At 40.0% G+C, this 25,683-nt stretch overlaps 1 protein-coding gene across 8 annotated transcripts in view; it reads right to left on the bottom strand.

Annotated features, from left to right (window-relative positions):
* ADGB (androglobin) overlaps nucleotides 1-25,683 on the bottom strand; it is a 261,865-nt gene that overhangs the window by 186,696 nt on the left and 49,486 nt on the right. For all 8 annotated transcript variants that reach the window (XM_072140923.1, XM_072140925.1, XM_072140926.1 and 5 more), the window contains 5 exons: nucleotides 23,122-23,261; nucleotides 20,934-21,020; nucleotides 19,373-19,563; nucleotides 17,410-17,523; nucleotides 746-840 (listed from right to left, as the gene is read on the bottom strand). In XM_072140923.1, the coding sequence (XP_071997024.1) occupies nucleotides 746-840; nucleotides 17,410-17,523; nucleotides 19,373-19,563; nucleotides 20,934-21,020; nucleotides 23,122-23,261 (627 nt within the window). The remainder of the gene's footprint in view (nucleotides 1-745; nucleotides 841-17,409; nucleotides 17,524-19,372; nucleotides 19,564-20,933; nucleotides 21,021-23,121; nucleotides 23,262-25,683) is intronic.

Here is a 25,683-nt window from a genome sequence, read left to right as displayed (position 1 = left end):
TTCCTATCTACATACAAGTAACTATAAAAGGGTCATCAGGGACCAAATGCATAGTGCATTTAGCTTCTGAATAAATAGGAAGCTGAAGTCTTAGTTTCAATATCACATACAAATATGGAATACTATACATTACATATAATGGATGTTGAAGGACACACTATAGCACACTATCCTAGGGGTGGGTTCATCATGTAAAGAAATGTATTGATGAGTGAACACAGTTTGATAAATAATAATAGAACCATACAAAATAAAATAAATTGGCTTTTCTTTATAAACAATGTATGTAATCTCTTTGATTCTATATCTATTCAAGTTATGATTTAGGCCATCACCGTCAAACCATAGGGGACCTGCTGGTTGAAATCTGAAGCAGAGATCACCTAGGGCCAAAGGGCATTGTTATATATGAACAATTCATATACAGGAATGAAGCACAAGTTAAACTGCCTATTGCCTGCCAGATGGAAGACAGGCAGGGTGGGTTATAATAGGCTTCCAAGAAAGACAATTCTCCATGTAACTATTTCCAAACAACTGACATCTATGCCCTTAAAATAGAGCCCATAATTTTAACCACTGTTACATCTGAAAAAAGCTGGAAAACATTTTCTTGTAACATTGATGAAATACAGTATAACTTAAGTTTATTTTAAAAATCAAACTCCTTTGAAAATAAAGAAGAAATTCACAAGTCTTTCCCAATATTCTGTTTAATAATGGCTGAATGCAGTTCTGTCCTTACCATCTGCCCAAGTATGGAAATCTTCTGCTCACTCAAATGGAGTGGTAAGTAGCTTGCGTACACAACCATCTGGGGCACCAAGGTTACAGATGTGACTGCAGAAAAATACACAGAATTTTATTCTGCTTGAAAGATTAATTAAGCCTCTAACAGAGATTGTTCATTTCAAGTATAGTCATGCAAAATATAAAAAAAACTACAGGAAAAGTAGCCAAAGTTACGTTATAAATATTACATGTCAACTAAAGTTCTCATCATAATTAGTGCTACATTTTATGTTGCAAATTAGAACCCCTTTGGTATTTGGGGACTAATAACTTGCACATCCCCTCTGACATAGCAAGAAAGGCCAATGTAATTTAGGAATGTGTGAAATAGATAATTGCATTTTTGTAGATAAATACTCTAAGGAGAGCCATATAAAAATAAAGCCGTGTTAAGCTGTGCTAATAAATAAAATCCCTTAGGTTTTTTCTATATGTTCTATTTTGAGGGGTTGAGTACAAAGGTATAATTAGGTCAAAGCCAATATATAATGAACAAAAAAAGTAGGCATGCAAAACTGGAAAGATATATATGTTGGATAATATTTAGTTACAACGTTTTTAAAGGGAGTGCAAAAATGTATGATTTTGGTGCTTTTTAATGATCTTGATGATTTTGTTTTGAAACTCTTTTTATTGATTTTTTCATGTTATAGTGCAAACAACAAGCAAAGGTATTACATATTGATTTTGATGATTTTAATGATCTAAGAAAGCCTCCACTTCCTATGTCATACCTTATTGAAATATGATTGCAACATCCAAACTTTATAAAAAGTTTAATTACATAAATATAATAAATTTAAATTCCCCACACTAAGGTCTCATGGACATGAGCTTTATGGGGGCCGTGACCTGGCCACAAAATTTGTGAATAGGTCACAGGGTGCAAAAAAAGAGCTAAAAAAGTCTAAAAATACAATTCTTTATAATGTAACTAAATGAAAAAGCATTTATGATTTCCTGCAATATAAAGAGAATTCATTATTAATCCTACGTAGCAGGGATGGGATCTGGCAAGTTTGGCAGAGGTCACGGTATAACCTTATTATTTATTTATTTTTATTGATAAAGGTTAGCTAGTATTATTAAGCCTTTATATAATGTAAACAGTCATGGTCACTGTATCATTGTGTATTCTTAGAGCTTTCTATAATTTATAATTCAGTATTTGTATGGAGCTTATATGCACTATGGTAATAAATGGACAATGTTGTCTGATTTTTATAGAATTTATTTGCAAATAATGTTGGAAAATAACAAAAGTCCATCTCAATACTTTTTTATATATACATTGTTGGCAATTACAGAAATCAAACATTTTCTGTAAGTCTTCACCAGGTTGGCACAAACTGTTGCTGGTATATTCCTTTATGTAGATCTTCTATGAAACAGTGATGTTTTGGGGCTGTTGCTGGGAAACACAGAATTTCAACTGTCTTCAAAAGTTTTCTAAGGGGTTGAGATCTGAAAACTGGCTAGGCCATCATTTTCATGTTGAAAACCCAGCCAAAATCGAATGATTCATGGCCCAATTTATTCTCTCATGTACATGGATTAGTCGTCCTGGTCCCTTTGTAGAGAAACACCCCCAAAGCATGATGTTGCCACCCCTATGCTTCACAGTAGGTATGGTGTTCTTTGGATGCAACTCAGCATTCATTCTCCTTTCATCTGACCATATCACATTTTACCAATACTCTTCTGGAACATCTAAATGCTCTCCAGCAAACTTTAGACAGGCCCAGATATGTACTGGCTTAAGCAGGGAGACACGTCTGGAACTTGAGGATCTGAGTTCCTGGCGGTGCAGTGTGTTACTGGCCGTAGCTTTTGTAACTTTAGTCCCAGCTTTCAGCATGTCATTCACTATGTTCCTGCATGTGGTTCTAGGATTTTTGCTCACCGTTGTCACCGCCCCCCGAATGGAGAGGGCTTATCAGTGGTCTTGTTTGTCTTCAATTTTCTAATATTGCGTAATAGTTGAGTTCTTCACACTAAGCTGCTTGCATGCTGCATATTCAGTCTTCCCAGCCTGGTGTTGGTCTACAATTTTGTTTCTGGTGTCTTACAACAGCTCTTTAGTCTTCACCATAGTGAAGGTTTGAGTGTGATTGTTTGAGGTTGTGGACAGGTGTCTTTTATATTGATAACAATTTCAATCAGGAGCCTTTACTACAGGTAATGAGGGGAAAACAGAGGAGCCTCTTAAAAACAAAGTTGCAGGTCTGTGAGAGCCAGAAATCTTGCTTGTTTGTAGATGACCAAATACTTATTTTTAACCATAAATTGCAAATAAATGCTTTAAAAATCAGAAAGTGTGATTTTCGGGATTTGTTTTCTCCTTTTGTCACCTTACAATAAAACGAACAAAAGGGTAGGGATTGTCAATAATTGTCAATTGTTTTATTGTAAGGTATTGTGCTATATTTGATTCACTTCCAAGGAACGTTGATAGCAAAGGGTACCCTTTCCTATTTTGACTTTTTATGTGAGTGACTGACACAAATATTCCCCATTTAGCGCCGTTCTTTCAAATTCTAATTGTGGGAGGACTATTTCTTATGCACTTGTGAGACCTCTGTGCACTAATTATCTGTGTAAAGAACTTGCACAATTGGTGGCTAACTAAATGCTTTTTTTCCACACTGCATGTCTTCTAACCAATGTTAAGCCTTCAGTTTTTTTTTCAAACATGAAAAAAACCCCTTAACAATGGGAGCATAACAGACGTAAAGAAAAAAGGATGCATACAAGAAACATACACGAAATGGATCTATTGTCAACAAACACACAGTGCACAAGCCTGTGTGAATTTACCCTTAATATTCAATCCTGATAAATAATGCATATTCTTATATGTATATCTTATACTGTAATTATGCTGAATGTTATCTGGTTATCTATTAGCATCAGTGAAAGTTCTCATTGCCACTTTTGTCCATATTAACTATATATTAACTCATTTAAACACAAGCTTCTCAGTTAAAGTTACTGAAAAATAGCACACAAAACACTAAAAAATTAGATGCCATGTAACTGAATGCATCGAAGGGGACATCTGTACTGTCCAATAAATGAAAATTTGATATTGGAAGAAAGAGACCCGATTTAGAAAGTTTTTTCAAGCTTTTATTGACCATGGTATTAAGGTGTGACCCAAGCTCCCAGCAGAGAATAAGGGATGAGCTAGAACAGTGGTGGCGAACCTATGGCACGGGTGCCAGAGGTAGCACTCAGAGCCCTTTCTGTGGGCACCCAGGCCTTCACCACAACACATAGTTTGCAAGCTAAGACTCAAGGCTTTCTCCTGTGATCCAATACAGCCCAGGACGTGCCGAGCTCAGCGCTATTTTAAAGCAACATCCTTGGCTGCCAGAACTACAGGAGGAGCAAGAAGTTGTGGATAGAAATGGATTGTCATTGGAGCTCCTGCTCTGGGCCCCCTGATTCTTCCTCTTCAGGGGACACTAGAGGGAAGCTACAATCCAAATTTCTCCATCTTTCTATTGTATTGTTGAACTCAGGACGCCAATATGATTAAAACCTGTGATCCAGCTGGATCAATAAGTTACTGCTTAAATTGTCATGTTGGCACTTTGCGACATATAAGTGGGTTTCGGTTGTAGCTTGGGCACTCTGTCTCCAAAAGGTTCGCCATCACTGAGCTAGAATAAGCGGTTGTTCCTTTCCATCAAAGGGAATATATAATAGGTACACTGAATAGATTTGTGACAGATTCCTTCTGAAGAATGCTATCAATTTTACCGTTGGTGATGACACTTACAAAGACGAGTGATATGGCAAAATAATTTACTACAGATCTATCCTTCCTTTCTGCAAAAATCACTAAAATATCAGCTGGATGACTATATTATGAAGTAAAACATTGGTATAACCCTCCCACTGCAACAAATCAATAGCTCTTGGCATGTATAACAACTTTATATATATATATCCAGCAGTTTCTTTGCTATCGTCAGGCACCAGGAGTAGTGGACCCACTGGACCACCGCAGACAATGACGTAAGCCAACACCTGGGGCCGGAGTTTTAGTGGTACACAGTTTTCACCAGAGCCCGGCGCAAAGTGGGTTGTACTTGTTGCGGAGTGGTACCACCAGGTTGTTCCACAGGTGCGACTTTGTCTGTGGTGGCGGCTAAGGCGAGGTACAGAGACGTTGAGCAGAATCGTAGTCGGGGACAGGCAGGAGGTCAGGACAGGCTGTATAGAATCAGAGTCAATAACGGAACTGGGGTCACAACAGGAAAACACAGAGGAAACGTTTGGCATCAGGGACAAGTTTCTCAATGGCTATAGGGCACAAAGATCCGGCAGAGTGCGCTGGAAGAGGCTGGCTTATGAAGAATCCAGGGAATAGCCAGCACCAATCAATGGTGCGCTGACCTTTTAAATTTTCGGGAGCTGGCGTGTGTGCGCCCTAGGAGGTGGGGACAAGCGTGTTTGACCACCGGACTGGGAACAGGAGTGTGGACAGGTGAGCTGGAGCTGAGAAGCAGCTGGGCTGAAGTAACTCCTCCCTCTGCTTGTGCTGGCAAGCCCTGTGAATCCCACAGAAACAAATCTACAGACTCCTGGGAAAAGATAGGCTGCTGCCTGCTCACAGAGGAGGAGGTCATGTGACAGAGCTCTTTGTGTATATAGTAGAACTGGTTGTGTTCAGGACTTTAGATACAGATGTCTCCTACACAGAATAGAAATATCTTCACTGTTCCCCATCAGTTCTTCCATCCCAGTCTGTGATTCTACAGAATTTTCTCTGTCTTTCTCTTCACCTCATGCTGCAGCCCTTTCCACACCTTGTACTCGGCACTATGAGCTCTGTGCCGAGAAGTTATGAACGCTTTGTGGTCATACAGCACTATATACACTATACAATTCATGTAACTGGTTTACTTATGATTTCTTCCACTTATTACATAGCTCATGCTCCACCATGTGATGGAAGCTGGCAGGCTAGTCGCCATATACATCCTATTTGTGCACTGTGCAGTGTTCTCTGGATTTACTTGTGGGGATTTAAATGGATTTAATGGTAAATTACTTTGAGAGAAACCACAAGGCATCATGGGATCTGTGGGTAGATTGAATTGGAATAGACAGGCAGACCTCACCTCTGGTTAGAAAGATATTTGCTAGACACTTTAAGAACAGAAAATAATTATGACTTTACAGCTATGCTAGTAATTATGAATTTACATCTTAGACATATATCTGTGTTGCAACATAACTAGCCATAATCTGTATTACTGCCAATACCACAGAACTGAGATTTGTTGGTACAAGATACACTGCCTTGTTAACATGTACCTATCTTATTGTGTGATTCGGCTACAAGTGTTCCATCTGTCTTCTTCTTTCATATACACACAGTGCACTGTCAATACTGTTACTGCTGTTTTGAAAATCTTGTTGTGTTACAGATGGCGACATTTGCATAATGTTTCTTAGTAAAATATGAGCTGAGTTGTATATGCAAGACAAAAAGACATCCTGTAATATTTAGGAGTGCATTTTTTCCACATTCCACTTAGCAATAGTCACCTGGTAGCTTGTGATCTAACAGCTAACCAGCGAGCGTGCAACAGTATACTGGACTGTAAAGTCACCAAGATGTTCTATAGCTGACTTTCACATTGAAGAGGACTAATAAAAGAGTCCATGAAAATTCTGACTTAAAATGTGAATTGGGGAGTGATGATATCAGCATATAAACTATGGTGTTATATATAACTTAACTCAATCAAAAAAATAACCAATCAATAGAGGAAAAACATTTCACCAATTTGCATGAGTAAATTATCCCTCTGCATTGGCCAAATCAAAGCACATGCATGCAAGTTGGTCCAGCACAGCCTCTGTACATGCGGTCCCCGACTTAAGGGCTCTCGACTTACAGATGACCCCTAGTTACAGACGGACCTCTCTGACCACTGTGACCTCTGCTGAAGCTCTCTGGATGCTTTACTTAAATCCCAGGCTGCAATGATCAGCTGTAAGATGTCTATAATTATTGATAATCCTTGTTCCCATGACAGTACAAAATTTTGAAAATGCAATTGTCACAGGGACAAAAAAAAAAGTTTGTCTGAAGTTACAATTACAAATATACCTGTTTAGACTTACATACAAATACATGTACAAACTGCCTGTATACAAATAGACGCCCAGCAGTAACCTGCAGGTGAACAGGAGCACCAATGGAGCTGTGTATAATGTCTGTGTTATTTTAAGACTTTTACACTATTTACACTTTAATGTAAAAAAAAAAATATATATATATATATATATATATATATATATATGGACAGCTCCAAGGTATGGAAGAGTCAGAATATAGTGATGCAAAGACAGTTCTTTTGCAAATCTTTTATTAAAGGAAATACGACATAACAAAACTATAAAAATTTGGTATCTTAGTGAATGTACTGTCCAAAAAAAATTAAAGTGGGTATGTCAATTGAAGCACCCAATGAAAGTCAAAGACAATCACAATAGAAAATGATGCAGCAGTTCTCATCTTGTCGTTGTCATTTTGTCAAAATTTTTTATGCTACCCAGTAGATCGCACAGAATATTTAATTATGGTACTAGGAAGTACAATTTGTCCCACAGACAAAAAGCCCACATGCTCTGTAAATGAGAAAATAAAAACAAGGTTTTTTTTTAATTTGGGAAGAAAAATGGAAATGCAAGAACCAAAAAGGATGGGGTCCTAAATGTGTTAAATACACTTTCGGCTAGTTTTTGCTGGTTAGTTTCACAAAAAAATGTTTATATTTTCTACCATTATTATTTTATCATTTAAAAAATAGCATACAATGTATTTTTACTAATATCATACAAGACCTTATAAAATAATAAATAATTGATAAAAGTTAATGTGATATTTTTAGTCGATAATAAAAATGTGAGTTAAAATGTTAAAATGTATTCTTGCAAAATCAAGTTTATTACACCACATTATGAAGTCAAAAAACTATTTTTTTTTGTTTTAAATTAAGGTACTAAAATTCCCAATGCCAAACATTTTTATTCTATTGAAAACATGTCGGGAAACAACAAAGTATTATTGATGTGCTGGGATAAAATGATGCTTTTCTGTTCAAATCAAGCTATGGCAATTTATCAAACTTTTAAACCAAGTAAACAACACAGAACGATGCAGCTGCCTCATTATTACTGTCCTTTCCCTTACACAAACAGCGTTAAGTAAAGATCACAGCTGTGGGTAGAGTTTTTCATAAAAAGGAAAAAGTGTCCTTTGGAAGCATAATAGGACATTGCAGATAAATATGCCTTGCGGAAATGTAATATCATGTCACAAAATGCTACACCAAAAACACGATTTCCAGATTTACAGAATGACTTTTCCAGATGTGATGCCAGTTTGATTTCATTATCACTTAATATCATATATTTCATATAATTATTACCATATATTTAAGCATGCAATAACTGAAAACTAGAGTGGAAATTAGAGTGGATAAAATAAATACTTGCCATCTGATTTAAAATATTATTAGGGAGTGTGGGGAATTGCTCTGGTAGTTGACTGGTAGCAGTGCAGGAAGCAGCTCATTACTTGAATTAAACAAGCATCAGAAAACACATTTAACACCCAGTAGTGAGCTCATAGACTGACAGTTTTAATATCCTGCAATTTTAATGAATCAGATGCTTGCATGTTCAGGTCCCATAATAGGGCAAATCAAAAAGAGGAAATTAAAAAAAGTTTGTGGATCAGTGGCAGTGGATCCTCTGTACCATCGCGGACGATTATGTAAGCCGACACCTGGGACCGGAGTCTGAGTGGTACCCGGCTCTCACCAGAGCCTGCTGCAAAGCAGGTTGGACTTGTTGCGGCGTGGTACCACCAGGTCGTTCCACAGGAGCAACTTTGTCCGTGCTGGCAGCCAAGGCGTAGTACAAAATCGTCTGGCAAACTCGTGGTCAGGAACACGCAGGAGATCGAGACAGGCAGCACAGGATCAGAGTCAGGGATGTAGCGGTAGGTCAGGACAGGCAGTACAGGATCGGAGTTAGGAACAGAATCGAGGTCACAATGGAAATCAGGATAATTGCATTCTCTTAGACTTAGAAGCACAAAGATCCGGCAGGGGACACAGAAAGGGGCTGGGAATTTATTAGGGAAGGTGGCAGGCCAGCAACAATTATTGGCGCTCTGGCCCTTTAAATCTTTGCGAGCCGGCGCGTGCACCCTGGGTAAACTAGTCTCACATAAAATGCAATCAAAAGTGATCAAACAAATATATCTATTCTAAAATGGTACTGCTGTAAAATACATGTCCCACAAAAAACAAGCCTGCAACCAGCTCCGTAGACAAAAAAAAAAAAAATTGGTAAGCCAATGCAAAAATTGATGGCAATGCAAAAAGGATAATTTATCCCCACATTAAATTTTATTCTGCAAAATAAAGAAGAAATAAAGAAATAATATAGAAATATGGTAGGGTCACCTGCTCACTTGGCCATATGGTGAACACCAAAAAAAGTTAAAAAATCAATTTTAGAACTAATGTTTTTTCTAAGCCCCATTAAAAGATATTGGGGTAGATTTATCAACCTGTCTGGAAGTCAGAATATTTCTAGTTACCCATGGCAACCAATCACAACTCAACTTTAATTTTACCAGTGCTCATGAATATTTTAAAGGGGAGCTGTGATTGGTTGCCATGGGCTACCAGAAATATTCAGATTTTCAGACAGCTTGATAAATCTGCCCCATTATTTTCTTTTAGCAATAAAGGCATATCCACTAAAGTGTCGCTGAAAAATGTATCTCATCTTACAAAAAATAGGACCTCACATGCCACATTAATGGGGCATTAACAGGTCATCTCAGGGGGAATTGCATAACAAATTCTAAGAGGGGTTTTCGCCTTTTATCTTTTGTGAATGTATGAATTTTAGGGCTAAATTAATGTATTATCGACATGATGAGGCCATTCTTAATTTTACCTCCATTTTGTTTCAATTACTAGGAAACTCTCAACATATTAACAATCTTCCCAAAAGCTGTTTTTAATAGTTTTGAAAATGGGATGATATACAGGGGGTTCTAATATTATAGATTTCTTATCTCATTAAAAACAAAAGCAATCCCCAAAAACTTCTGTAATTTCCTTAAAGGTCTGCCATCTAAATCAAACATGATAAACCAGGGACACTTACTCATAGATCCAGGCACCATGACCATGGTAATCTTTTTATATTTATTATCCATGACTTGATTCCTTCAAAAATAAACTTAAATATTGTAATGTCACAATAGTCAATGTGATTGCATGCAATGGCATTGTGTTCTCATAACTCGAATTGTGATGTCCCAATACTGTATGGTGATGGCATTTTGATTTCACAATGGGACATTGTGATCTCAAAATGGCCATTGTGAGGTCACATAGCAGCATTGATATTTTGGACACCGTCATGAGAGACTGGTGAATCGAGATACCATCATAGCATTGTGAACTTATAAGGGGCATTGAGATGTCTCAATGGGGCATTGAAATTTCATAATGGGCCACATTTGTCATGTCTTAATGGACACAGTGATGTCACCATTGGCTGACTGAGGTGGGACTACTGGAGGTGGTGATCTTGAAGGGCCAACCTTCATCATTAAAATCCCCACCTAGGATGTTTTATCAATAATCCACAACAATAATAACCTAGTATTACATAATATTTGTGAATTAACGTATAAGAAAATAATTTTTTGTTTTGTTTTCAACTGTAACAATTATGCAACTTTATGATGGTAAACCAGTTCCCCATGATGTACTGGGGAGACACAACCATGTCGAAACAGTGCTGTCTACAGTTGAGAATCTGTGACTTCTAGAACAGAGATACTGTACTGGTTTGGTTTGATTCTGCATCATGTCATTAGGCTTTTTGAATGTCATGCTTGGTGTAAGGAGGGCGGCCCTTCAAAGTAGCAAAAAGAGGCATTGTTTTCCTTGTCCCAACCTGGGAAACATATTTACATATTTCCCAGAATCCCATAGTGGAGCATCAGTGGGTATAAGTCTGCACACGTCTATTAGGCGGCCTTGTGTGGCAAAGTCTCTGAAAGGAGAACTCTTATTTCCTGACTCCTGTTTTTATCTGGGGAGAAGCACATCGATATAACCTCATGCTTATGTTGTAATCTTATATGCTATTGTTGAGGAAGAGCCCTGTTTGGCCTGGATACGCGGTTTACTAGCATTTTAATATTGGAATTTGTATTGAAAATAAAGTAGCAGATTTTAATTACATTTGAATAAAAGTGGTTGGCGCTGATTGTGCAGGAGGACCCTCCATCTCTCCCCAATAGGCCATTATGAATAAATTTATGCATGGACATGCGGAGTTCCCAAATTATCAGACTTAGTCTCTGGGTTTCAGATGAAAGCTGGGAAAATTCCAAATGCATTGAAACTGACCAAAGAATGCATTTGTGTGATGTTCTTGCAGGCTCTGCTTTTACAGCTTTCACTGTATCGCCCAAATTACACATTCCTTTTATTCTTTGAGTCAGTATGATCACGGAGATACCAAATTCATATAGGTATGTTGGGGTAGATTTATCAGGGATTGGATACCTAAAAACTGGTGTGAAACCCTGAAATAGGCACAATACCTGCTGCATGGTAAAGAATTTCACCTACATCCTCCCTTATGCCATCTCTATGCAAGTTTGGAGGGAACTGAAGGGTGGTGCGCCTCACGTGCGCTAGCCATAGCCTGAAGCAATTCACGGCACAGGCTATAGAGCAATTCTACACCAAGTCTGACCAGGGGCTTCTCTGCCAAAACAGCGTGGTACAGCACAGTACTGCCGCCTACTGGGATCCTCCTAATATATCTGTTGGATGCCGAGGTGAACATCATACTCTGGTGCACATAGGTATATGGGGAGAAAGGGGAGAAAAGAAAACAGAGACGATAGCGCTACCTAGCGCAAGGTTATCCTTTTTAGGAGATGGTTATTTAATAAACATAGACGTATCAAACTAATCTTTAGAAGTTGTGCTGATCATCAGGCACAACTCTGGTTTTCGCTTATAATAGGTGTGTTGCCGCAGCCCCGTCCTACCCTTGGCGTGACCTATGGCCCCTGGGGTATATTGCACTGAACCAGATGTATAGTGGTGCGTCGTGTGGCGCACCGCTAATAGGAAAAAATGGACGTATATGAATGGCGCTGGCACGTTCTTTTCGTTCAGAGTAGGATCCGTTTATTTCCAGCAGACAAGTAAAAGCAAGACAACGCGTTTCGCACCTTCTTTAGGTGCTTCCTCAGGTCTAAAAATAATAATAAAATAATAGAATATATAGGAAGATATCATGAAAACAAGGAGGTTCCCCCCTGTATGGGGGTAGTAGATAAGTTGGTCCATGGGGATATGGGGATAATCGTAGATTGTGGCTATATAGTCTATGGAGTTTACCTGGTGTCAAGAACAATGATACGTATATCCAACTACATTTTTAACACATAATTTACATGTACAGGTAGGGTGATTTATAAATGGAATCATTATAATAAATATAATAAAAAATATATTTACATACCTTTATACATTATATAAATTTTATTAAAATCTAGCATTATATATGCACATATAAAATGTATATAGAAAAATGGTAAAATACACATACACACATACATGCAGACACATGTTACAAAGTGAGCATATACATAAGACCTTTTTTGCCCTAGGGTTTTCCGTAATGTAGAACTGATATACAGATAATGAATTTATATAGTAAAATTGTTCAATGAGCCAATTAAAAAGTAAATCCATGGTCTGGCAGTGATAAATGAATAACAAACAACAGGTACATATATAAGTTATTAAACTGACATTGCTGCATTGGCTACAGATTGAACAATTGAGTCATTGGTATTTACCTGTATCTGATAATGTGGGTGGCTAGTAATGGAAGGCCTGCTGTTAGTTGCTCTGTTTTTATCTAAAGTTTTGGCGCCTAAAAAGCAGGAAGTGTTTTTTTTTTCTTTTTAATATTAGGAAAACATTGGCCTATACTGAGAGGAGATAAGGTCCCACAAAAAAATCATCCCAAGAAATCCAAAAGTCACGTTTAGGAAAGCTGCTACCCTGATAAACATCTTAGCCCCCAGTCAAATTAGGCAACTAAAAACACATACTAAAACTGAGAATAAGCCCATTACCAAAAAATGTGGCCAGCGATTATGCCTATGCTGTCATAATATCAACCATAAGGCAACATCTTTTCAATCCAACGTAACACAAGAGACTTTTAATATCCACTCCATGACTTGCCAAACAAGCTACTTAATATACCTTCTGGAGTGTCCATGATGACAACAATACGTTGGATGCACCACACAGACACTTCACGAACGCATCAACGGCCACAGACGCAATATAAAAAACGGATACCTCTCACATGGCCTATCAAAACATTTCCTTATCAGACACCAAAAAAATGAAAAACTCATCAAGATTACGCCCATCGACCATGAGAACACACACAATAGATATGAAACAATATGCAAGAGGGAGGTCTACTGGATTTTCAGATTAAATACGTTGAAACCATATGGATTAAATGAAGTCTCAGAAACTATCATACACTGGCAAATAAAGAGAGGAGGGAAAAAAAGACATGATTCAAGTGAAGTCTCAGAAACTAACACACTGACAAATAAAGAGAGAAGGAAAAGAGGAAAAAAAAACAAAAAAAAAAACACTTCCTGCTTTTTAGGCGCCAAAACTTTAGATAAAAACACAGCAACTAACAGCAGGCCTTCCAATACTAGCCACCCCACATTATCAGATACAGATAAATACCAATGACTCATTTGTTCAATCTGTAGCCAATGCAGCAATGTCAGTTTAATAACTTATATATGTACCTGTTGTTTGTTATTCATTTATCACTGCCAGACAGGGGCGTTGCTAGGTCAAAAGATCCGGGCCGGTGCCCCGGATCTCCTCTCTCTCTCTCTCTCTCTCTTCACGATCCAAGTCCTCTGGACATAGATCGTGATGAGACTGGCACAGTACACAGCCTACATTTCTTTCCCTGCAGGACCTGTGATGATGTCACGATCACATGACCTACAGGGGGCGGCAGTGCACGGATCTGCAGGAGTGAGTGAGGTGAGAAGGAAGAACACAGGAAGATGTATATGGGCACATAGCAGGGGGATATGTGTGGGGGGCACACAGCAGGGGGATATGTGTGGGGGGCACACAGCAGGGGGATATGTGTGGGGGGCACACAGCAGGGGGATATGTGTGGGGGGCACACAGCAGGGGGATATGTGTGGGGGGCACACAGCAGGGGGATATGTGTGGGGGGCACACAGCAGGGGGATATGTGTGGGGGGCACACAGCAGGGGGATATGTGTGGGGGGCACACAGCAGGGGGATATGTGTGGGGGGCACACAGCAGGGGGATATGTGTGGGGGGCACACAGCAGGGGGATATGTGTGGGGGGCACACAGCAGGGGGATATGTGTGGGGGGCACACAGCAGGGGGATATGTGTGGGGGGCACACAGCAGGGGGATATGTGTGGGGGGCACACAGCAGGGGGATATGTGTGGGGGGCACACAGCAGGGGGATATGTGTGGGGGGCACACAGCAGGGGGATATGTGTGGGGGGCACACAGCAGGGGGATATGTGTGGGGGGCACACAGCAGGGGGATATGTGTGGGGGGCACACAGCAGGGGGATATGTGTGGGGGGCACACAGCAGGGGGATATGTGTGGGGGGCACACAGCAGGGGGATATGTGTGGGGGGCACACAGCAGGGGGATATGTGTGGGGGGCACACAGCAGGGGGATATGTGTGGGGGGCACACAGCAGGGGGATATGTGTGGGGGGCACACAGCAGGGGGATATGTGTGGGGGGCACACAGCAGGGGGATATGTGTGGGGGGCACACAGCAGGGGGATATGTGTGGGGGGCACACAGCAGGGGGATATGTGTGGGGGGCACACAGCAGGGGGATATGTGTGGGGGGCACACAGCAGGGGGATATGTGTGGGGCACACAGCAGGGGGATCCGCGGGGGGCACGATCCAAGTCCTCTGCACACAGCAGGGGGATGTGTGGGGGGCACACAGCAGGGGGATGTGCGGGGGGCACACAGCAGGGGGATCCGCGGGGGGCACACAGCAGGGGGATCCGCGGGGGGCACACAGCAGGGGGATCCGCGGGGGGCACACAGCAGGGGGATCCGCACGGGGCTCCTTACAGGGGGATCCGCACGGGGCTCCTTACAGGGGGATCCGCACGGGGCTCCTTACAGGGGGATCCGCACGGGGCTCCTTACAGGGGGATCCGCACGGGGCTCCTTACAGGGGGATCCGCACGGGGCTCCTTACAGGGGGATCCGCACGGGGCTTCTTACAGGGGGATCCGCACGGGGCTCCTTACAGGGGGATCCGCACGGGGCTCCTTACAGGGGGATCCGCACGGGGCTCCTTACAGGGGGATCCGCACGGGGCTCCTTACAGGGGGATCCGCACGGGGCTCCTTACAGGGGGATCCGCACGGGGCTCCTTACAGGGCGATCCGCACGGGGCTCCTTACAGGGCGATCCGCACGGGGCTCCTTACAGGGGGATCCGCACGGGGCTCCTTACAGGGGGATCCGCACGGGGCTCCTTACAGGGGGATCCGCACGGGGCTCCTTACAGGGGGATCCGCACGGGGCTCCTTACAGGGGGATCCGCACGGGGCTCCTTACAGGGGGATCCGTGTGGGGCACATTACAGGGGGATCCGTGTGGGGCACATTACAGGGGGATCTGTGGGGGCCACATTACAGGGGGACTGTGTGTGGGGCACATTATTGGGGGACATTACAGGGGGGGATGTGTGGGGCACATTACTGAGGGAGATTACAAGGAGGCTGTGTGTGATATTACTGGATGGATGTGTGGGGACATTACTGGGGGGCTGTGGGGACATTTCTTGGGACGTGTTCACACGTGGCAGTAGGAAAGGCCTAGGTTTGATCTCACATGAGTCTCCAGTGAAATGCATGTGATGGATAACGAGCGCCTGGTGTCTTGTATTTGTTTAAATGCAATCGTGTGAGCGCAACCTTAGGGTGGTGTTACACGTGGCATTTTAAACACGTTTTTGGCCCGTTTTTAAGTAATGGACTGAAAATGCATGACTAAAACCGGACTAACAGCGGGTTCAAAACGGCACATGTGCCACCACCCTAATAGTGAAGTGGACATGTCACCAGCAGTCACTGGATGTAACAAGTAGGGATTTCTCTGGTGTTTTTGTAGCTGTATACACCCTCAGTAAAGTTGTTATTGGCACAACCAAATGTGAGGGGGTTATGTACAGGTGGGGGCATTACTGAAAGTGCGATACACATGCATTGGGGCCCGTGCCCCGGATCTTTTTCCACCCTAGCAACGCCCCTGCTGCCAGACCATGGATTTACTTTTTAATTGGCTCATCGAACAATTTTACTATATAAATTCATTATCTGTATTTCAGTTCTACATTACTTAAAACCCTAGGGGAAAAAAGGTCTTATGTATATGCTCACTTTGTAACATGTGTCTGCATGTATGTGTGTATGTGTATTTTACCATTTCTCTATATACATTTTATATATGCATTTATAATACTGGATTTTAATGAAATTTGAAATTTATATAATGTATAAAGGTATGTTAATATATTTTTTTATTATGTTTATTATAATGGTTCCATTTATTAATTACCCTACCTATGTAAATTATGTGTTAAAAATGTAGTTGGATATACGTATCATTGTTCTAATGACACCAGGTAAACTCCATAGACTCCAAGCCACAATCTACGATTATCCCCATATCCCCCATGGACCAACTTATCTACTACCCCCATACAGGGGGAACCTCCTTGTTTTCATGATATCTTCCTATATATTCTATTATTTTATTATTATTTTTAGACCTGAGGAAGCACCTAAAGAAGGTGCGAAACGCGTTGTCTTGCTTTTACTTGTCTGCTGGAAATAAACGGATCCTACTCTGAATGAAAAGAACGTGCCAGCGCCATTCATATATGTCCATTTTTTCCTATTAGCGGTGCGCCACACGACGCATCACTATACATCTGGTTCTAGTGCACATAGAACCAGCATATTGTAAATCTTAACCATTATGTTTTAATACATTTAAAAATGATAAAAATCTGTTGTTAAAAAACAACAAAATTACCACATTCTGATGCCTACAGCTTTTTTATACTTTAGTGTATGGAGCTGTGTCATTTTTTTGCGAGACAAGTTGACATCTTCTAGATAAAATTAAGATTTGTACCATGCACTCCTTACTGCTTTTACGCAACATGTGTTTATTGCATGAAATTGTACATCACTTACAATTGTTCTGCATATGATAAAATTGAACATAAAATCATATTATTATATGTAATAACATTGGGGCATCACCATAGATCGCATTGGGTAAGTGGTATAAGATCTTACTTTGTATTATTATAGTGTTGGGGTCAAATGGCACCTTTTTAAAGGCCATTTGACCTTTACTGCTATAACTGTTTATTACTTACAGTCTTGAACAGATTGCTGGAAAAGGTTTGATGACTCTGATGGAGGTCGAGCTGAATGAGTGGCTGACCTGTTTTTCTCTTTATCTCCTTTCTTTTTCCCAGCATCCTTTGAGTCTGGTAAAAAAAAAACAAAAAGAAAAGAAATAGGACGAAGTACAGGGGTTGTATTATACGCTGGTGCATTATTCTCCAAGAGGCCAGGCCTGCTGATATATCGGGCGCTGTAGGTACAACTGCCTGGTGCATCATGCCCAGCTCAGATGTACACCAAATCCAGGCAGGCATAAAACAGCACTTTAACTCAACCTGGTGCAGGTTATAGCTAGTGTGCAGATGCAGGGGGGCAATGCCAACCCACTCTGCCCCATTGCCCAGCACTTCCCCCTCCCTGTACATTCAGAGTAGTCAAAATTCCCTGCTCTGGACCAGGAATTGCAAAAAAGGATTGTATGCCACTTTTCTGGAGTACAAGTTGCAATAAATCACCACCAATATTCCTTCTTCTTACACATTGTATAGACATATTGGGGCACGTTTATTAAACTGTTTACAACAAAATTCTGTCATAAGTTGCACCAAACATCTGAAAAGAGGGTGTGCTCTTGCACCAGAAAGTCTGTGCACCAAAAATAAGGTTAATGAACCAGAAGCTGTACAGCACAAACCAAATCCAACTACACTATGCCAGATTTATTAGCCAGCATCAGACAAAGTGATGAACCTGGTGCGTCATAAGACTGTCTTACCTTATGACAAGTTTGATAAATCTTGCCCAATATATAGACAGAAGGCAGATATGGATATCAGAAGATAGTGGTCCAAATTTATAAAGAAGAAGGCAAACTGCACTTGGTGGATTGTGCAGAGGGCACCAGATTCATGAACTGTGGCATGCACCGACAGAGGGCACCAACTTTTTTATGGTGCACTTTTAACATAACATTGTGTGTAACACAATTTTGTCGAACACTGCACAATAAATGTGGCACAAATGTGTTACATCGGGAATAGTGCAGCCACAACAAGACTTCTTAAATACATGTGCAAGCAGTTTGCTCTAAAACAAATGAGCAACGTCAGACAGAAAACTGGCTCAGGGGGCTTTAATAAATCTGGGCCAGTGCCTGTTGGTTTCTTAGTGACCCCTACATTCCCTACAATAAAAAGGCAGCAATAACATTTCTAGACACCGAAGTACAGAAGGGGCAGGGCTTTCAATCAGCTAAATGGTAGTGTACTGTATAGGTAGAAAATTATATTTTTTATGTTAAACATATTACTAGATGTTTTTGATGTTGTTAAGTCAAATTGTAGCTAATCTCCATTTCTCAAATAAACCTGCAGTAAAAAAAATCACCTTCTCTGTAGGTTTTATATAACAGCAAAAGTATATTCTCTATGCATCACCGATCCAGATTTGGGGATTATTTCAAGTAAAGGCCTGGTTGAAAAGCAAAATTAGTGCTGATTCTAGTTCAGCATTGTCATGCAAATGAGTGAAAATGTATGGAAATGTTAAGGACTGCAAGCCTGGTATCTCAGTCTGACAGAAGAGAATAGAAATGTATTTTTACGGTAAATTACAACATTTCAGTGTCTCTTTAATTCTCATAAGAAATTGAGTTTGGGAGACACTTTTTGTTTTGTTTGACAAGAAAGAAATGGAGGCAATTAGATAACACACAGCTCACTGAACATTTAATTTTGCCTACTTCAGTTTCTAAAAGCAATATTCTTGACACCTGCCCCGAGTGTCTTTTTTAAAATAAGATATCAATCCTGCAATGTCAAGTCTTTCATTAGCCTAAAGAGGATTTTACCCAACAGTTTTAATTAGTATGAAAAGCCAAGTGCATATAATGTGTTGCATCACTCATCTAGGTTGCAAAATCTTAAGGACAGCAAGATTAAATTTCTTCCCTCTTTATAAAAACACTTAAAATAAAATACATAGCAATGTAACCTTTACTACTCTTTTCCGAGGGCTTGGTAATGACAGGTACAGGGATTTCAGATTTCACATCTGATAGCTTGTTGTCTCTGGATTGATCTTCTGCTTTATTGAGTTTGGATTCCTGTTTTTCATCACTTGGTAACTTAAACTCCGGAACTATTCTTTTTAAGAGATCCCACACTTTATCAAGACAGTCAATTCTGAAACATTGGAGATTTTATCATATATTTTGTAAGATTAAGTAAAGCATTGTTTACACAAATATTTATAAAGGACCTGTCACCATTTCTGGTATGTCTATTTTAGCCAGTTGCAGATGTGTTATTACAAAACAGTATTGAGGGTACTCTGGAGCAGGTATTATATTGCAGACAGCCACTGCTAACAGACACGATTATAAATTATAATATGTTATAAAACATTTTTAAAAATACCAAACGCCCCCTTTTTCCTAGAGCACATTTAAAAATAAACATTCCATCAGCATCATCAATTGGCAGAGTTACAGGTATAGCCTGAAATAGCACCTCAACCAGTGAGCTTTTTGAGATCTAAGAGACAACGGGTGCATAGGAAATTTCCAGCTTCCCAATTTTAAAATGTATCTGTCCTGTAGGAAACAAGCCCTGAAACAGCCTATATGGAAAAGAGATTCCAATTGGAAGTTTAAATTGGCCTGTTCCTGAACCGGTCACCAGCTTTCACACTTCTAACCTACCAGCATCCTCCAGAAAGAGATCCATTCTTGCATTCCCTCGAAAATTATCGCCCTGAATTCTCACCCATTTACCTATCCAGTATCAGTCTTGTTGTTCTGTGGTCTACACTGATAAAACAATAACTTCCTGATGCATTGCCTATTTTATGTTTATACCCTCTTGTTTCCCTATAAAAAAAAATATCTCATTAGCCATATGTAAATGAACTGAAGAGAGGCACAGACGAGATAAGTCTAGGAGGCTGAATGAGGAGCATTATTTTAGATGTCCCTATGCCGAAACAAACTGTCTGTACTACATTTATCAATGGTTGAAGACAGTTTTAAGATACTTTTACAGCAAATATGACAAAAGGGGCATGGCTACAAAAAGAGGAGTGGCTTCACAGAAAAGGACTATGCGCCAAAAGTTAAGTTAATGTGCCTGAATTTTTGGCACAGTTTTCTGGTGTAAAGTAAGCTAACTAACAGGAAGTACGAAGTACAATTAGTCAGTCTTAAAGTATGCCAGAATTATCATTCAGCATCAAGCACTTTCATAAATCTGTTACTACAGAAGACTGTGCACTGTGTTACTTTGAGACGTTTTTGATAAATCTGCCCAATAGTTTTTAAATACATATGGAAAGTTATGCCAACATCTACTGGCCAAATGTGCAGTATGCCAACAAAGCAAACTTCCTGTCCAAACTCATTTATTATGTATGCACTGAATGTACACACCTAATGAAGTATAAGCCAAGTCTTTTGCATTACTTTCATGTAAGGCAAATTGTAAATATCATTTATCTGCGGTTACAGCAATTCCTCAAATATTCATTCAAAAACATATAGATTAGTACATTCACTTACCGAAGTGGAATAACCTCTGGAAGCCATCCAGTTAGTGCATGTAAAACAGTAAATTCTCCAAGCTCACGTTTTACAAATCCATTGGTGCTACAATAGACGATGAACTATTGTTAAGAATCTTTATTAAAATTATGTAAGCATATGCAGCAAAATCTGAACATCTACTGCAAGTAAACAGCAAGTAACAATCTAGTTTTTTTTTGTATAGATTAATTTTGATAGCAAAAAGCCAGCTCACTCTATGTTGTCGATGTTGGTATTTGTTGTTACTTAAAAACTGCCTACACATGTAGAGCAACAACCAATCTCCCCCTATTTACAGTTTTATATTGGAGTATGTGTAGTTTTCTGTGTAACAGGAAGGTTGCTGATCATTTACAGAGAGCCTGCAGTTTGAGAAGAAAGATATATAAGGGACAAAGAATGCTACTTCTCCCTAACACAATATTGTATTCATATAGATTGTGAGCCCTCAAGAGTAGGGTCCTCCGTTCACCTGTTTACTGATCACGGTTTTTGCATCTGCACTTGTTCTTGTCTTATTGTAAAAAAGTTACACATAAGCAACTGATTTATGGAAATAATTTTAGTGCGGTACACTTTAATTTTTTTCTTAAGTAAACAATTAACACAAAATTTACCCCAGCACTTCCCAATTTCAAACCCTTACCTCTCTCAAATCGGTAAAGTGAATACCGTATATACTCGAGTATAAGCCGAGTTTTTCAGCACAATTTTTGTACTCCCCATTCTGACCCCCCCTCCTGGCGCATCCTCTTCTACTTTCATGTTCGGGTTGAAATGCGCGTTGGGGGCCAATAACGCCAGGTAATATGTTCCACAAGCTTGTCTACTTGCAATAGATGTATTATTAATGATTCTACGATGCTATATGCTGTTACGTAATTTTAAGCACACTTTGTTTACATTTGCAAGTTGATGTTTACATGCATGATGCATTTTGAAGATAGTCTAAAGTGTAATGTATACTATGATACTCTCCTTAATTGAATTATTTTTGTTCCCTGTGGACTAACCTACTGTGCTGTTTCACTTTTATATCTCTCCTGAAATGCTTTTTTTACCCATGTTTTAATTTGTGATTTAATACAATAAAGGTTATTTGTCTATATTATGGTTGTAGTGCATGTCATTCCCTCTGTTCAGGTGGATAGGTCTGTAGTTATATATTACAGGGGGCTGGCAGGCTATATACTACAGGGAGCTGGCAGGCTATATACTACAGGGAGCTAGCAGGCTATATACTAGAGGGGGCTGGCAGGCTATATACTAGAGGGGGCTGGCAGGCTATATACTAGAGGGGGCTGGCAGGCTATATACTAGAGGGGGCTGGCAGGCTATATACTAGAGGGGGCTGGCAGGCTATATACTATAGAGGGCTGGCAGGCTATATACTATAGAGGGCTGGCTGGCTAGCTATATACTACAGGGGCTGGCTGGCTATATACTGGGGCTATGACCAATGCATTTCCCACCCTCCGCTTATACTCAAGGTTTTCAATAGTTTTTTCCAGTTTTTTTGTGTTAAAATTAGGGGGTTTGGCTTATACTCGGGTCGGCATATACTCGAGTATATACGGTAATTAAGATCAGTGTATCCAGTGGGCACATTTATGTACCCCATTCTGTTCCTCACTGTCCTTTTACTGACTTCAAGACAATGGTCTGTCTCAAACATTGAGGATAACTTTATCTGTTCTTTACTTTATTATTTATATCTAGGTTGAGTTTTTTTTTACAAAGCACTAAATAGCATTCTAAAAATGTCTTCAGAACCGAATGATTCTGACAGGAGTGGCCGACCATCTAATGTGTTCAGGCAATATGTCTGTGGCTTAGACTAGAACCTGATTTAGCCCTCTCTGATCTTTTAAAGCAAAAGATGGTAGGAAGTTGCAATGGCTCTGAGTCAATTTTATCCATTAACTTGCTTGTGATCATTTTTCAGCTCCTCTTTATGCTTTTATTAGAACTAAGAAGAAGTAAGCAGATTTAACAGTATAGTAGATGTGTGCATTCAGACATCTAGAAGTAGTTTTTTTTACATTTATTAATAAGTCACTTGTGACACTGAAGGGAAAAGAGTCCCAGAGGGATGATAACATAGAAGACAAACAAGGTGAACGATAAAGCAGTATAAATCTAAAGAAATGTAAATTTGCCATACTCTATACTTGCAAGTTTAATGATAGCCTTGGACAGTAGCAATGGCCATAATTCAGCTTCACAGGTAGTTGCTGGGAGTAGCAACTTGTCATCTTCGCTGAAGGGTAAAGTATCATCCACAACAATTTTTCTCCAGCACCCCTGTAAGTAAAACACACAAAAAAAGTAATAAAAACCCAGTGCAGGAATAGAAACTATGATTCAGAGCAACTTATCCATCTCTCCTACACAAAACACTTCCATTGTTTTCCTGCTGTGGGCCGAGAAAAATTATTGACAACTTAAATGAAGGGAAGGCACCAAGATTGTAGCTTAAGCACCATGCATGCATGTTTTATGTGACAGCCACTGATAATCTATCCTAATTTGGTAATGTGCTCACTTCCCTTCCGACTTCCCTGCTTGTACTTCTTTGTATATAAATATCATTGCCAAATGAAGCCTCAACATACCATTTATTCTAAACAATTGGACTGAAGCTTTAATTTGTCTTTCGAACACATCTGCAAAATGTATTATTAAAATAGGGTATGCACAAATTAAATATGGCAAGTAAACACAGAAACAGAATGTCAGGAAAAAAGGACTAAACAATAATATGCAACATTGGTGGGTGGAGGTGACAATTGTCAGCAGTTCTCTTGCTATGGTTTACCAACTATGCTGCCAATGATTGTCTGTTTTTAGGTGGTTTACATACCCAAGGACTAATATAAACAGCAGATGAGCAACATATTTTGTGTATCTGTACATTTCACTAAAATTATGGACAGCTAACAAGCACACCATAGTTATCATAGGCTTCATAGTCATAGATTAACTCAAGGATGGAGAAGGATGAAGATGAGAGGCAGGGTTTATAGTTTAAAATATTTGTTTGGAAATTTTGTTTCTTAACCCCTTAAGGACGGAGGGTTTTCCGGCTCATTTCTCGCTCTCCAACTTCAAAAATCCATAACTTTTTCATTTTTACGTGTACAGACCTGTGTGAGGGCTTATTTTGTGCGTAACAAATTTTACTTTCCCGTAATGTTATTTATTTTAACATGCCGTGTACTGCGAAGCTGAAAAAAAATTCCAAATGTGGAAAAATTGAAAAAAAACCGCACGTTCTTGTGGGCTCAGTTTTTACGACTTTCACTCTTCGCTCCAAATAACACGCCTACTTTATTCTTTGGTTCGGTGCGATCGCGGTGATACCAAATTTATACAGGTTTTATTGCGTTTTAATACATTTTCAAAAATTAAACGAATGTGTACAAAAAAGGAAAAAAATTTTTTGCCATCTTCTGACGCTAATAACTTTTTCATACTTTGGCGCACGGAAATGTGTGAGGGGTCATTTTTTGCGAAATGAGGCGACGTTTTCATTGCTACCATTTTGAGGTCTGTGCGACATTTTGATCATTTTTTATTTCATTTTTTATGTTATGTAAAAAGGTGTAAAAGTCGCATTTCGGACATTTGGGCGCCATTTCCCGCCTCGGAGGTCACCGCCGGCCGTAACAGTTTTTATATTTTGATAGATCGGGCATTTTGGGACGCGGCGATACCTAATATGTCTGTGATTTTTACTGTTTGTTATGTTTTATATCCGTTCTAGGGAAAGGGGGGTGATTTGAACTTTTAATATTTTATTAATTTTTTTTATTTTTTAAACTTTTTTTTTTCTTTTTTTTTTCACTATTTTTTAGACCATCTAGGGTACATTAACCCTAGATGGTCAGATCGCTCCTACCATATACTGCAATACTACAGTATTGCAATATATGGCGTTTTTGCAGGTCTTACATTACAATGAGCCACTGGCTCATTGTAACGAACCTGCATAAACCATGTAGCCTCGTGTCAAGAGAAGACCCGAGGCTACCATGGTAACCGATCGCCGCCCCCCGATGACGTTCGGGGGCGTGGCGATCGAAAAAAAGATGGCGGCGCCCGCGCGCCGCCGTCTTTTAAACGCCGCCCGCGACTTTGCGGGCGGCGTTTAGAGGGTTAATAGCCGCGATCGGTGCAAGCACCGACCGCGGTTATTAGCGGTGGGGGTTTTGTGCAAAATGCAAAAACCCCCACCTCTGTATGAAGAGGACTCAGCCCGTGAGCCCTCTTCATACTTCCCTTATACCTCTGCGCCGTAGAGCTACGGCGCAGAGCGTTAAGGGGTTAATATTGTCTTTTACATTTTCCTATCCAGAAACAAATATTTTAACAACAGGGTACAAACAAATTTACATCCATTTTATATCCGAAAAGTGACATTGTGCTTCCTGACATATACAACTAGGTTACAGAGTCGAAAACAAGTTGAAAGACAAAACCAGCTGAATTCTGTTACTATAAACATAGTAACAGAATTCAGTAACAGCAGAACCAATCGTTATGGGGTATCCTTTGCCCAGCGACACATGAAAAGAGTGTTTTTAATTTTCTAAAGAGTAGGCCAGTGATGAGGAGTTTAGGGGGTAATAACAAAGAGACAAAAGTATGCGTCCAGCCATCCTAAGGTGCAGCAGCTGACAGTGCTCCTGTCCAAATTGTTGGTACTGCAGTCCCTCCCTTTCCA

Source organism: Engystomops pustulosus, chromosome 3 (assembly GCF_040894005.1).
Source record: "Engystomops pustulosus chromosome 3, aEngPut4.maternal, whole genome shotgun sequence".
Classification (NCBI taxonomy): Eukaryota; Metazoa; Chordata; class Amphibia; order Anura; family Leptodactylidae; genus Engystomops; species Engystomops pustulosus.
This window is presented reverse-complemented; position numbering and strand designations above follow the sequence as displayed.